At 54.0% G+C, this 14,503-nt stretch overlaps 4 protein-coding genes across 4 annotated transcripts; all 4 read left to right on the forward strand.

Moving 5' to 3' along the window:
• Positions 1–256: 256 nt before the first annotated feature.
• J4E88_000730 (uncharacterized protein) lies at positions 257–1,642 on the forward strand (the record flags this gene model as incomplete). The annotated part of the gene is made up of 2 exons (XM_049394404.1): positions 257–851; positions 900–1,642. The coding sequence occupies 2 exons, from the start codon at positions 257–259 to the stop codon at positions 1,640–1,642; spliced, it is 1,338 nt and encodes a 445-aa protein (XP_049260233.1).
• A 2,924-nt stretch (positions 1,643–4,566) lies between these two features.
• TEF1 (translation elongation factor EF-1 alpha) lies at positions 4,567–6,388 on the forward strand (the record flags this gene model as incomplete). Its single annotated transcript, XM_049394405.1, has 5 exons — positions 4,567–4,571; positions 4,685–4,755; positions 4,812–4,867; positions 5,092–5,210; positions 5,266–6,388. The coding sequence occupies 5 exons, from the start codon at positions 4,567–4,569 to the stop codon at positions 6,386–6,388; spliced, it is 1,374 nt and encodes a 457-aa protein (XP_049260234.1).
• An 805-nt stretch (positions 6,389–7,193) lies between these two features.
• J4E88_000732 (uncharacterized protein) lies at positions 7,194–8,747 on the forward strand (the record flags this gene model as incomplete). The annotated part of the gene is made up of 1 exon (XM_049394406.1): positions 7,194–8,747. One exon carries the CDS (start codon positions 7,194–7,196, stop codon positions 8,745–8,747), a length of 1,554 nt encoding a protein of 517 aa, XP_049260235.1.
• A 1,351-nt stretch (positions 8,748–10,098) lies between these two features.
• On the forward strand, positions 10,099–13,747 carry J4E88_000733 (uncharacterized protein; the record flags this gene model as incomplete). The annotated part of the gene is made up of 3 exons (XM_049394407.1): positions 10,099–10,316; positions 10,393–13,397; positions 13,449–13,747. 3 exons carry the CDS (start codon positions 10,099–10,101, stop codon positions 13,745–13,747), a joined length of 3,522 nt encoding a protein of 1,173 aa, XP_049260236.1.
• Positions 13,748–14,503: the final 756 nt, after the last annotated feature.

Consider the following 14,503-nt stretch of genomic DNA (forward strand, 5'->3'; position numbering starts at 1 on the left):
TCCAAGGGATCTCAACGTCTCGGCGTCTTCTTGGCTGCCGTTGAACGACACTCCGCATACTCGTTATGAACCAAGCGCCGGATGTCATGGCGATATCTCTGTGCGAGACTGCGAGATCAACTCGAGCCGTTGCATCATCATTCGCTTGGCCTTCATCGCACGATAAGGTTCCGACAGCATCCATGGATGTGTATATAATGTCTTCGGACTGACCGCGGAGGCTTCTTGTCAGCCCTGTATCCGAATCTTGTACATCATGAAGTGGACGAAAGTGTTGCTCGCCGCTCAATTGGCTGCAGCGACTCCCTTCCAGCCTCGCGACAGCTCTGTGACGCGCAGTGTTAAAGCCAGCTACGATGGCTACCACGTCTATTCAGTCACACCGTCTTCTGCTGACGAGGCCCGTGATCTCGGGAAGCGCTTCTCCCAATACCACACTCATCCTATTCGCGACACCCTTTCCATCGCTATTCCACCCGAAGAGGTCGACTCTTTCGCCGCTCTGAGTCTGAAGGCTCGCCTTGTCAATTCCGACTTGGGCCAATACATACGCGCGACTAACAAGGAAGCCGTATACAAGAGGGGTCTACACAAGCGTGGCGAGTTGCCAGACCTCTCTTGGTTTGACACCTATCATCCGTATGCCGACCATCTCCAATACTGGGACGATCTAGTCAAGGCGTTTCCCAAGAACTCTAAGAAGTTTCCAATCGGACAAAGCTACGAGAATCGGACCATCTGGGCATTTCATCTTCATGGAGACGAGAAGAAAGGGTACGGAAAGCAAGAAGAGAAGCCAGTCATCCTTTGGCATGCGACAGTCCATGCTCGAGAGTGGATATCGACCATGGGTAAGAAGGCATATCGCGATTCATGTGGAACATAGCTAACTGTCATAGTGATTGAATACCTGGCCTACCAACTCATTGATGGTTACAAGAAGGGCGATGCCAATGTGACCACATTCCTGGACTACTACGACTTCTACCTGGTTCCCTTCCACAACCCCGATGGCTTCTTGTACACGCAAACCAACGACCGTCTCTGGCGCAAGAACCGCCAGCCACGCCCAAACATCAACACTACCTGCCTTGGTACTGACGGTAACCGCAACTGGAAGTACGAGTGGGATGCTGAGCCGCCTGAGGGTGGATCGACACCTGACCCTTGCGGCCAGACATACCGCGGTGAAGCACCGGGTGACACGCCCGAGAACCAAGCCATGGACAGTCTTTCAGCCCAGCTGTCGCAAACAGGCGCTGGCATTCGGTCATTTATCGACTTCCACTCGTACGGCCAGCTCATCCTCACTCCTTATGGCTTCTCGTGCGACCCGCTCCCCGAGACTCTTCCTCGCATGCTTGAGGTTGCTGGTGGTACGGCGAATGCTATCATGGCTGCTAGCACAAAGAACAGCACGTACGAGTTTGGTCCTGGGTGTCAGATCCTTTACTTTTCAACGGGTAACTCGAGAGACCACCACTATGCTGTGCATGGCGCAAACCACTCATGGACGATGGAGCTGAGTCCTCAAGACCAGGCGGGTGGCGGGTTTGTCCTCCCACCAGATCTGATCTGGCCGGTCGTGAAAGAGCAATGGGCTGGACAGCAGTGGCTTTTGAACGACGTGTGGGTGGACTAGTTGTAGGTGCCGGAGTGTCCCACTTAGCCACAGTGATAAGATGACTATTGGGACCTAAATGATGTACCCAATTTACTTAGGATGCGAAGACCGCGATATTCTCACAACATCCAACAACATCATGAAATGAAGTCTACCACATATCTCACGAGGCCATACGCTTCAATGAAACTTGATCACTAGCCTGCAACACCACAAGACGCGGCAGCTACATGCCATTCACGATAAGCCTGTGTTAGAAAGCCAAATCGAAGTAGTAAAAATGTAACCGAACTCTCTCGACGTTGAGTCCAGCCTCACTACTAGCTGCCTCGGTAAATCTTCGACTGGATCATTCAAGTCTTTTGACGAATGGATCGCTTTTCCAAATCCGCCAACGTATGTCTAACCAAACATTGTTCTTTCGAAGACTCTCGCAATGACCGCTTCGCAAATGCTACCGCTGTTCGATACTGTTTGTCCGACGCATGAATGACAAGAGAACAAACGACCATTGTACAAGGTACGATTGGTCCCATAAACCTCAATCCCCGCGTTTCCGAACGTAGTATAGTCGTTAACGCGGTTTGAGCAGATTCAAGTGTTGCTATCACGCTGGTATCGAGACAGCGGAGTTGTAAGTCTTCACTGTGACCTCTGCGGACTCTGAAGTTGTTGCTACCAATCCAGTGACTGGTTATACCTGTCGATGAGTGTGTAGTAGCCCTTCATGGGAATGCCTTTCGGGAGAAAGCGGCGCAATAGATCGCATAAGACAGCAGACATCCTTTCCATATTATGCCACTCACAGTCGCGAAGATTCATGACGGGGGTAGCGTAAGGATGAAAAAAGTGCTTGAGTTCTGTACTATAAGCTCATCAGGTAGTGGCTCCATGACTATACAGTTCTAGAGCTCAGAAGATGACAGAATAACTATATGTGTAGAGAGAGAAAGTCTTCTTATTTTGGTGTGAAGAGAATTGGATGTAGAAGCATAAGTTATACATTGGTTTATAAGCTGCGGAGACTTGGTACTGCCTAAAAATCGCCGAACAGGTCCCTACATGGGAATCCGTCTAGTGTGTTGCGTGGCATCCAAGCCTTGGGGGTGTGGGCCTTGCTCCGAGAATACTTCCAAGGAGTATGCGACGATTGCCCTGGCCCTCTGTCTTCCCACCCTGGAGCCGATCCAGCACCCTGATACTCGCGGAGTATGACCAGTGGACGCAGCGAATAAGCATGACGGATATCCACAGCGCTTCCCACACCTACTATGCATGTAGGATGATAGCGTTTCCAGCAAAGTCTACTCACCTCGATAAAGAGAAACCCTAGACACCGTGAAGCCTACAATAACGCTACATCCGCTCATTTGCGTATTGTAGTCCTAATGTAGGCCTCAAGCTGGTTCGCATCTTCCTTGTACGAAGTGTCCTCCCCATCCAGATCAAGGAGTGCTTCTCTCTTGTCTCGTTGTATTGTATGGGTACGCGCGATCGTAGTAAGGGGGGAGGGTCGTAGGGTCGGCACGTTCCCTTTCGGATGCGTGGTGGGAAGTCGCCGTTCGGTGTCGTCAATGTGGGTGCGTGAGCCTAAAGACCGACGCAGCGTCAGTTCTTCGACAGCTTCGAAGCCTGGGTATTAGCTGTCATCAATTGCGTATTGTACCATACAAGATCCTATTGATAGCTTGGAAGTGAACAACCCAGAGTGGCGAATATGTCGAATACGGCGAGGGTTAGATCCTACTTCGTGCGTCCAGCTTCTTCTGATGCACATGGTCTCGCTTCATAGAAGGAGAAATCTGAACAGGTCTGCAGCCTACATTGGGGTAAAACCTTGCAAAGTAGGTGAGCCAACATCAACGTAGGCTCCAGGCTGTTCAGATTTGCTCCCTCCTTGAATAAGGCGGCCCGTGCAAACAAGCTGAACGTCATGTCTTTGGTGGCCAGCAGGATTGTCGGTAAAGCTCTGGGAGTCTACCATTCCTCGAAATCAGACTGAAACGCTTGTACAGTGTCGGGATGCCGATAGACCCCCTCGTAGCGGGGTTCCTTTGAGCAAGACCACTGAGTGATGTAAGGGGCAGTGGAATTTCCAACTGCGGTACGTCCGGCAAGGGGCGGCATTGAACAGCTCAAAGGAAGATTCCACGATAGTTGGGTCCTCTGATACTGGGCGTCTGCGATAGCGCGTGTGAGTCAAACCAGACCCATTGTTCTGGCTCCATAAGCATCAATGCCCAAGGTAGCGGTAAAAGCAATGGAGGGAGTGGCTAGCAGCGGAGAAAGGAAATTGAACACGGTGGTGTGCATGATCTGGGCGGTACCATCGACAAGGCCACAATAGACTCCGCTTGTAGTGGGGCTGGATACACAGTATGATGGCAATCTCAGTACCCCGCCAAAAGTTTTGCAGTGCGGCAAAAGTGACACCGAGGTGGTTTCAGCGCGAAAGCTGCATGCTGGATTATTTTCCAGGTAAAGTGAATCGGGAATGAAGGTAACAATCGAGCCTTGTGCAAAAGCAAAAGCTGTAGCGCGTAGGTGACGCGGGTCAACTGGTACGAAAAGGGCTGATGGACAGCAATGACGATGCACCAAAAGACTCGCGTGAGGCAACTGCGGCTGTGGCGAGCTCACAGTAGGCGGTCAGGGCGGTTGGAAGGGCTCCATGGCATGTGGGCCAATGAACAGGACCCATTTTGCCTCTTTCACAGTCGAATTCGTTGCAAGTGAAGGAGTTTTCGTAGCCCAACGGGGGGCTAGCGCCTAAAACTAGCACGGACCCACTCAGCCCTCCAAGTATATTAGCAACACCCAGCCCCTCCATCGCTCACTTTTTCTTCTTCGTCCAACTCATACCTTACACCGCGCGCTGTAAATCTGAGTATCAAACAACTTCCCCTCACCACCACCAAAGCAAACTACACAACACCGCCAACATGGGGTAAGTTATCTCCCCCGCCTTCTGCCCAAGTCGCTGGAGCCTCTACATCGCCCACTTCAGCAGCCTTGGCCGCCACCTCCACCCTCAGTACAGCTCACTAACAATGTCTGCAGTAAGGAGAAGATGCACATTAACGTGGTCGTTATCGGCCACGTCGACTCCGGAAAGTCCACCACCACCGGCCGTAAGCCCTCCCTCTCCGAACACCTGCGGGGTCACACAACTTACAATGGGATACAGACTTGATCTACAAGTGCGGTGGTATCGACAAGCGTACTATCGAGAAGTTCGAGAAGGTACGGCATCACTCTCCTTTCACATGGGCATCCGCGATCGTCCAGTGCACCTTTGAGCGCTCAGCCATTTCTGGCTTATCGCGATGAGGGGCATTTTTGGGTGGTGGGGTTGTGCGAACTTTTACGCGCTAGCGCTAGTCCGCATGCGGCTTTCGCGAATCCCAACACCATGACGCACATCCAATTTCCCCAATTCGGCTTCAGTATGCTAACAATCCTCACAGGAAGCCGCCGAACTCGGTAAGGGTTCCTTCAAGTACGCATGGGTCCTCGACAAATTGAAGGCCGAGCGTGAGCGTGGTATCACCATCGATATCGCTCTCTGGAAGTTCGAGACTCCCAAGTAAGTTACTATCGACGAAGTGCATCCTGGACGTTCACTGACTTCATACGTAAAGATACTACGTCACTGTAATCGACGCCCCCGGTCACCGTGACTTCATCAAGAACATGATCACTGGTACCTCCCAGGCCGACTGCGCTATTCTCATCATTGCCGCCGGTACTGGTGAGTTCGAGGCTGGTATCTCCAAGGATGGCCAGACTCGTGAGCACGCCCTTCTCGCCTACACTCTCGGTGTCAAGCAGCTCATCGTCGCCATCAACAAGATGGACACCACCAAGTGGTCCGAGGAGCGTTACCAGGAGATCATCAAGGAGACCTCCAACTTCATCAAGAAGGTCGGCTACAACCCCAAGCACGTTCCCTTCGTCCCCATCTCCGGCTTCAACGGTGACAACATGATTGAGGCTTCCTCCAACTGCCCCTGGTACAAGGGTTGGGAGAAGGAGACCAAGGCCAAGGCCACTGGTAAGACCCTCCTCGAGGCCATTGACGCCATCGACCCTCCCAGCCGTCCCACCGACAAGCCCCTCCGTCTTCCCCTCCAGGATGTCTACAAGATTGGAGGTATTGGCACGGTGCCCGTCGGTCGTGTCGAGACCGGTATCATCAAGGCCGGTATGGTCGTCACCTTCGCCCCCGCTGGTGTCACCACTGAGGTCAAGTCCGTCGAGATGCACCACGAGCAGCTTGTCGAGGGTGTCCCCGGTGACAACGTCGGCTTCAACGTCAAGAACGTCTCCGTCAAGGAGATCCGTCGTGGCAACGTTGCCGGTGACTCCAAGAACGACCCCCCCAAGGGTGCCGAGTCCTTCAACGCCCAGGTCATCGTCCTCAACCACCCTGGTCAGGTCGGTGCCGGTTACGCACCAGTCCTCGACTGCCACACCGCCCACATTGCTTGCAAGTTCTCTGAGCTCCTCGAGAAGATTGACCGCCGTACCGGAAAGTCTGTTGAGAACTCTCCCAAGTTCATCAAGTCCGGTGACGCCGCCATCGTCAAGATGGTTCCCTCCAAGCCCATGTGCGTTGAGGCTTTCACTGACTACCCTCCCCTCGGTCGTTTCGCTGTCCGTGACATGCGTCAGACCGTTGCCGTCGGTGTCATCAAGTCCGTCGCCAAGGCCGACAAGGCTGGCAAGGTCACCAAGGCCGCCCAGAAGGCTTCCAAGAAATAAGCGCTCTCTTCTTGGGCTGCTTGTTTCTCTTCTTTCGTCTCTAGATACCTGGTTCTGGGGATGTGGTTGCTTCGGAAAAGCTGTGATGACTTTTGAAACGTGTCATGCATAACGGTCTGGGGTCCTGGCGTCGTCCTTCCATAGTTTCCATAATGATCTGAATGAAAACATGGGTGGGATATGAACAATAACACTTCTTCTGCCTTCGTGAGTGACTTGCTGGTGTCTTGACTTTCCACTCTTGGCTGTTCTTCTTCCCTCGCATGACCTGGTTCACCCGTGTCATCCATCTTTGTTGAGATTCCTACCTGGCGTGGCTACAATTCGTGTCGATTCTACAAAATTATTGTTCAGCTAGACGGCTACATCAACTTAGGGACTGTCTAGTTGTCAGAATATAATACCATGTATGCGACACGCTTCGTAGCCACCTCTAGTGCTCCAAGGACCAAGGCAGGTTTCGCCGCGGACTGGTGAGCTTTGTTCACCGTGTACTTCTCATCTTAGGCTTGGAAGAAGCACCTCACTCATGGAAAATATGGACAGCCTGGAGCCTACATTGACGTTGGATCATCTGCTTTGTATATGTTCACATTCATGTAGGCTGCAAACCTGTTCAGGATTTTTCGTTGTGGAAAGACATGCCTGCCACGCTGGTGCTTGAGCCAACACCGTGGCTGGTTGATGGCTTCAAGGAACGACCCACTGTTTTGGATTTAGCGCTGGCCATCACTTCCAAGGTTACTAACCGCATGCAAGTCGCCATCGTTCTACGCTCTCACATTACAATCTCTCTAGAGGAACAATGTCGGCAGATCTTTTTGCGGAGTTCGGAGCAGACCCCCCTCCTACTCAACAGCAATCGCAGCCTGCACCCAACGCCATAACAAGTGCACCTGCTGCATCTGACTTCAACTTCTTCAACGGCCTGGGTAACACCCCGGGTTTAGCAACACCGTCGCAGCAACCTCCGTCAACGAGCAACACTCAGAATCTTGGGTCGAATTACGAAAATTCATCTGCTATCGAAGACAATGACGACTGGGGCGATTTTGAGGGCGGCTCGTCTCTCGAACCCGTTCCTGCCGCCAAACAAGATCCGTTCGCATTTGCATCGCCTCCGGCCGTCCAACCGCAATCAAATGCATGGAACATCACCTCAAAAACCCACGATCCCTTTGCATTCGCATCGCAAGCATCTTCGCAGCCGCTAGAGCAGACATGGAACCGAGCGCCAATCGTGAAGGCCAAGAAATCAGCCGACCCAAGCGTTTTGTTCGACGCGGAGGATGATCTTGATGATGACGACGACTTTGGCGATTTCGAAGGCGAACAGGAGAGTAAGACGCAGCCTACGGTACCCGTGGCATCGTCTTCGGCGATTGTGGACTTACTCGGCGACATGAGCATAGCACAGGCTCAACCACCTAGCACCAGTAGTAGAGATACTGCAAACGCAAGTCGGGGTCCAAAGCTCCAAGCGACGACGAACAAGAAACCTGGCACAGGCTTTGGTGCTGTGACCAAACCAAAGCAACCCGCGCCGACACCTGCAGTAGCTCAAGAAGATGACGGATGGGATGAATTTGACGACTGGGAGGCGTCTATTCCTAGTAAAGCAACAAGCAAACCCGAAGCCGTGAAGTCGACTAGCAATGCCGGAATGAGTATTGCACCAGCTCCGATACTATCTCCTACAACAACAGATCCGCAGGCTGGCGAGCTACCTCCTACAAACGTGCCACCACCCGGCGTGTTGCTATCACTTTTTCCTTCTCTCTTCGCCGAAGCACAGGAGAAGTTGTTCAAGCCCATGGCAGCCCAACCTTTGCCCATGCGAAACAAGCTACTAGCGGAGCCCGCGACGATTGCCTACCTCCAGGGCTATCTTATACTCGGAAACGTCGCGGCGCACATCATAGCAGGAAGGAAATTGCGCTGGAAGCGAGACCAACATCTGTCTCAAGGCATGCGAATTGGCCCAGCGTCATCACGAGCGACTTCTGGAATGAAGTTGACGGGCATTGATAAGGGCGAGAACATGAAAGAAGAGCGAGAGGTTTCCGACGTGGTCAGAAGCTGGAAAGAACAGGTTGGGCGACTACGCCATGTCGTATCTGGCGCAAATCAAATCAAGGCGGGCACTCTAGACCGTGGACCGGATTTGCAAGAGACGATGCCAGTGAAGACACTCAAGCAGTCCGAGGGCGGTATTCCCGCACGGCAGCCCTGCATGCTGTGTGGACTAAAACGAGAGGAGAGAGTAACTGCAGCGGATATGGCCACGGACGATAGCTTTGGCGAGTGGTGGATTGACCAGGTCAACATGCATCGAGGTGTGTCTATGAAATGGCTGTGATGAAGACGATTGCTGACTCTAGACTAGGCTGTAGGAACTTCTGGAACCAGCACAAAGACACTCTTCGACAACACTGATGGCTTGAAGTTCGCATCTCCAGGATGAATGCATGGGTACAGCACACGGCATGCATGCGAGCGATGTTCAGCCAATGGTGTCCTCCGGGGTATGCGGAGCTAATCACGGGTGGTCGCAACCTGCACGACTTTCTGCATGATGAGCAGAGAATTCAGAGGCCTCCATTGAACAAGTGACATCTGTTACTTTCCACATTCGCTGTGCATATTGTTGCTAGGTGCCGGTAGTGTACATGGTGTTGTTCAGGGCATGCTATGACGACACCTGGGCATGAATGTCGGCTAGATTGGCGGAACGTTTGCTCTTTGCGCAAAGCGATGGAAGAGGCGGCAGAGCAGCACATGTCAGAAGGAAGGCTAGCGGAGGCTTGTCGGACGGATGATGACAGGTCCGGCTGGGGAAGCTTGTGGGACAAGTGGGATGCGCCGCAAGAAGCATTGTACATGGCCAGCATGGTAGAGACTAGGTTTCAGCTGGGCAAAGCAGATTTGGAGTCTTGTGCAACCTTGACGTCTAGCGTGTGGTGAGGCAGGCGTGGAGTATGATGATGGTGTCCCGCCCCGGTCTATGGTAGATCAGATCTCTGGTAGCGTCGAGGGCGGGTGCATCGTCTGTGCACTTCGCGGGGCCAGCGTAGGCGCAATGCAAATAACGCCGTTGCCGTCTCAAGTCGCATCCATAGTGCGGGCGACGTAACTACATGCCATTCACTGTACACGCCCACTGATCATCCTTGACTCTAGTCCGCTCCACGCGTCGCATTTCTTACTGAACAGCCGCTTCCGTCGCAGGTGATATCCGACTCAAGCCCCATCAGCCCTGCATTCCCCGCCAAAGCCTTTGCACCACCGCCCGCCCGCGCATCTTGCACCCGTACCCCAGAAGCGATACCGCCGCCGCCCCCAACGCGACACCGGGTCAGTACACATTGACTTGTGTGCCTGTAGACCAAGACTGGCCCTCTCGTCGTCATTCGCTGCGCGTAGTCCTACCGAGCCGAGACTTGTGCCCAGGCCTGGGAACAGGCGCTCGTACGCCTCAGGGAATGAGCAGGCCAAATGATCATGGTACGTCAAGTGACCCTCCGTCCCGAGTCGTGATGCCCGCGACTGCCTCCACGGCGTCTGCCTCTGCCACCGGCGAGAAATGGCCCGCTTTGTAAGCTTCACCGCTCAATGCACCCGTGGACTGCGAGAGGAACGGCACCGGGCTGCTGCAGTAGATAATAGACACCCGCCTTGCCTGCCACCTGGACCACCTCCTGCTCTTCTGCATGGATCTGCTTGCTGACGCCCTCACCCCGCCAGGCTCTCTACCAGAAGAAGCACCCTTCGACTCGTTTGCACAGTCGCCGCACCTCTCCGAATATGCCCCGCTGGTCAAGACGAAAAGCACATCCAGCCTGCTGAGCTGGCGGACGGGGCCGCCGCCACCCATCGACACGGCCAAGCGCCTGAGCATCGATGCAGGGCAGCTGGACCGCATGGCCAGGTGAGTGCAACGTGCGAGAGGCTGGACAGGCAGGAGCTTCCTCCGGTTCGCGGGTAACGGCTGACACATGCTCCAGGTCGCCCATTGTGTCTGAGCATGAACACGGCCTAGGCTCTTCAGGCCTGCGTCGCATTCGCCAACAGCCAGGCCCACGGCAGCTGCAGACGACCCAGCGAGCCGCTTCGTTGAACATCGCTACTCCGCCAGTGTCGAGGCACCCCTCAGAGTCCACGCCCACAGCGCCCGCATCACCGACCTTCGCCTTTGGCGAGGACCTCACTCGTTTCCCCTCCGAGTCCCTGCACTCGTTCTCCTTCGCGACCCAATCCGAAGAGTTTATACACAACCGCCAGAATGTGCTGAAGCGCTCCATTGAGTTCATGCGAGACAGGCTCGGCTGGGCTGCGACCAATCCCGGCATAGCCAACGCTCAAGCCAAACTCAGCGGCGATCAAGAAGTGCAGAGCATGATGGAGCTCCTGACCCGGGCAAACCTCATAGGTCAAGACGGCACAGGAGCCCATGGGCTGGGTGCTTTGGGCCCAGTGACAGGACCTGCCGACATGTCTGGCGAGAACCCATTCGAGAAGGGATTCACAGTCGATCGATCAGCCAGCCCAGAGAGCATGCTCGAAGCAGCGAGACCCCCAGTACACAGGGCGACTACAATCGACTTAGCCGATAACAGCAGCACGTCAGACTCTCGAGAAGGACGAAGCTCATCGAGTACCGATTTGACCTCCGACGCGTCGAGCACACGCGTAGCGGCCGCCTCTCCACCTCCACCCTCCTCGCAGCCTGCACGACCCCAACGGGCCGCACTAAAACGTACCCTCACCGACGTCGCGCCTCTCACGATACAAAGTCAGCTCCACGATGCCCTTGCACAGCCATACCGGGTCGGAGACCAGGAGAAGATCGGAGACCTCGTTTCTCCTGCGAGCATACCGACTCTGCCACCAAGTTTCAGCAATGCACCAGGGCCTCACTCTGCGGGCTCAGCGCCGCATGGACACGGAAGTCGACACGCTCCAGCAGCACAGGCCATCTTTACGACCGAGACAGACACGCCGTGGACTATCACATCCGCAAACGACTTGGCATGCTTGGTATTTGGAGTAACAAGGGCGGAGGTCCGTAAGCTGGGCATCCTCGAGGTCGTGCGTGAGGACCGCAGGAAATGGCTCGAGAGCAAGCTGAAGGATCCTGAAAGTGGCTCGAAGAACGCGCCGGCTGGAGTATCGGCTGCCAACAACAATCTCAAGGTCGGCAGCGGTGTCACAGCGCGGTTACTGAGCAAGGCTCCATCACGAGTGACAGCCGCGAGGAAAGCACAAACGGACGACGGCAGTGGATCCTCCTACTACAACGCGAAGAAGACCGGCAAGCTGAACCACGAACACAAGGGCTCAAGGGGCGTCCTACTCTGTGGAGACGTTATTCCGATACAGAAACGCGATGGCTCGACCGGGTCTGCCAGCCTGTGGGTCAAAGAGAAGCGGGGCAGTCTCATATGGGTGCTTGAAGAGATCGCCGAAGACGTCGTGTACATCACGGTCGACGAAACAGGCTGCGTATCCAAGGGCTGGGGCGCAACGGAAGCTGTCTTCGGGAGCGATCGGTTACGGAGGGGCATGGATCTCAAGCGTCTCATACCAGGTATACCACGACTCCGAGGAACAAACACTGGAGTACTAGACTACGACTCCATTGACGAGTTCCGCAGCTACACAGCTCGCACGTCGAACAGCATCAATATACCCGTGACTGTGGAAGCCTTGCCTGGCGAACCTACCTTCCGCATATCTAGCTTCCCTCACATCGCCGGCATCATTGTCCTATCGTCCGACGACCTCAAAATTACGAGTTCCAATTCCGTGTTCTCCGCGGCTCTGTTTGGGCAGCCGCGACCTGAAGGTATCCACGTCAGCAAGCTCATACCCGCGTTCGACAGAATTCTGCACGTCATGACAGACGAGGACAAGATAGAGCTGGTTGACGGGATCGTTATTCCCGAACACAGCTTTCGTCGCGCACGAGCCCTGCTCGCAATGCGGGAAGGTAGTGCAGATGCCGCAGCCATCTTCCTGCGACCAAGTGGTCTGCCAGCCTTACATCGCGACGGATCAGAAATAATGGTTGACGTGCAAATGCGAGTTGTGAAGAGCGAAAAGTCGCCCCGATTTGATGAGAATGTCATTGAAGAGGAAGATGGGTCATCGAAACCAAACAAGGGTCCAGAGCTGGTCTACGCTTTGTGGATAACATACTCCAGGCAACTGCACGCTGCGAACCACGGTATCGGTCCAGTGACTCCCCTTATGTCACGGCCACCCTCACCCCGCCAACCGGAGCCAGGCCAGTCCAGTTTCTCCGTGCCACAAGAACCCGAATCACATCAATCGCAAGGAACACCGCCTACAGTTTCACTCCTCACACAGCAGATTCAAGAAGCCATGCGGCCTAATACTCCGCAACAATCTCAGAAAGGAGCCATGGCACCGCCGCCAGCACCTGCACAGGATGAGCCATCCCAGAAGAAGACTATCAACGATTTTGTAGTGTTGGAGGATATGGGCCAAGGCGCCTATGGGCAAGTCAAGCTATGTCGATACAAGAAGAACAGCAACAAGAAGGTTGTGATCAAGTATGTTACGAAGCGGCGCATCTTGGTCGACACATGGACACGAGACCGAAGGCTTGGAACTGTGCCGCTCGAGATTCACGTCCTGGACTATCTCCGCCGCGACGGCTTTAAACACCCTAACATTGTGGAAATGGCCGATTTCTTCGAGGATGACATCAACTACTACATCGAGATGATACCACACGGTCTACCGGGCATGGACCTCTTCGACTATATTGAGCTACGTGTCAACATGGAAGAGAAGGAGTGCCGTAAGATCTTTGTTCAGGTCGCAGAAGCGGTACATCATCTGCACACTAAAGCGAAGGTCGTACATCGAGACATCAAGGATGAGAACGTTGTCCTCGACGGTGAAGGCAACATCAAGCTCATCGACTTTGGAAGCGCAGCGTACATCAAAAGCGGACCCTTTGACGTCTTTGTAGGCACAATTGGTATGTTCCCCGTCACTCTCGAATCCTTATGGTCATACTAACGCTCCTCAGACTACGCTGCCCCAGAAGTCTTAGCTGGAAAAGCCTACCGCGGTAAAGAACAAGACGTCTGGGCCCTTGGCATCCTCCTTTACACCATCATATACAAAGAAAACCCCTTCTATTCCATCGATGAGATCATGGATCATGATCTCCGCGTACCGTGGGTCATGTCGGAAGAGAGCATCGATCTTGTGCGACTGATGCTAGATCGAAATGTGGAGAAAAGGATTACCATCAGCATGGTGCTTGAGCACCCTTGGTGCAAGGGCGCTGGTGCTGGCAGTGGGGTGGTTGGAGAAGCCGCTTGAGGGCCAAAATACATGGGAACGAATATATGGAACGACTTTACGATCTTTTGCATGCGGCTGGACTAGGACTGGTTATGGGATGGATAAGGTTAGGCGCACTGCTATAGAGCGCTTCTCCTTCTACTTCGAGTTACACACATTGTTCGCAAAATTGCGCCATAGCATTACGGCATTGTTTGGTAGGGCGAGAGATGGAAAAAATGAATACCCAAGATCTTTGTTTTCGTATATGATTGTCTGACAGGGGTTGTGTCATGGAACACGGTGACGCGATAGTTCACCGGCGCCGATCTGCGGGAGGATGGTTCCTTCCCCGTGATGACGTCTGGTACTCGCGACGGGCGACTCCTAACCACGACCTCGACGAGTGCCGATCTCAACCTCGTGTGTTCTCGCGCAAATAGCATTTCCATGCCCCCGTCTGTGTGTATGCTTCCTGATGCGTACCGCCATTCCATGTCAGCGCCACGCTCAGTATAGCGTGGCAAGCAAACAGCAGTACAACCCTCCATGTACTCAGCCTCAGGCGAGGCTGAGGTACCTATCCTCCCTGTTCCGACAAAGACGGGCCTGGGGCCAATAGCAAGGCAACGCCACAGTCGTGCCACACGTTAGGCGTCCAGCCCGAGCCACGAACACCCTGTATCTCAGAATAGATCGAGTGGTTGTCCTCGCGCGTCGTCGCGGAACGTGTCTCGTTATTTGTACTCGCGGTCCAGTCTCCACGTACTATTGATGGTATTGCGACAGATTTTA

This window comes from Alternaria novae-zelandiae (assembly GCF_023758075.1).
Source record: "Alternaria novae-zelandiae strain BMP 2774 chromosome Unknown scaffold_1, whole genome shotgun sequence".
Taxonomy (NCBI): domain Eukaryota; kingdom Fungi; phylum Ascomycota; class Dothideomycetes; order Pleosporales; family Pleosporaceae; genus Alternaria; species Alternaria novae-zelandiae.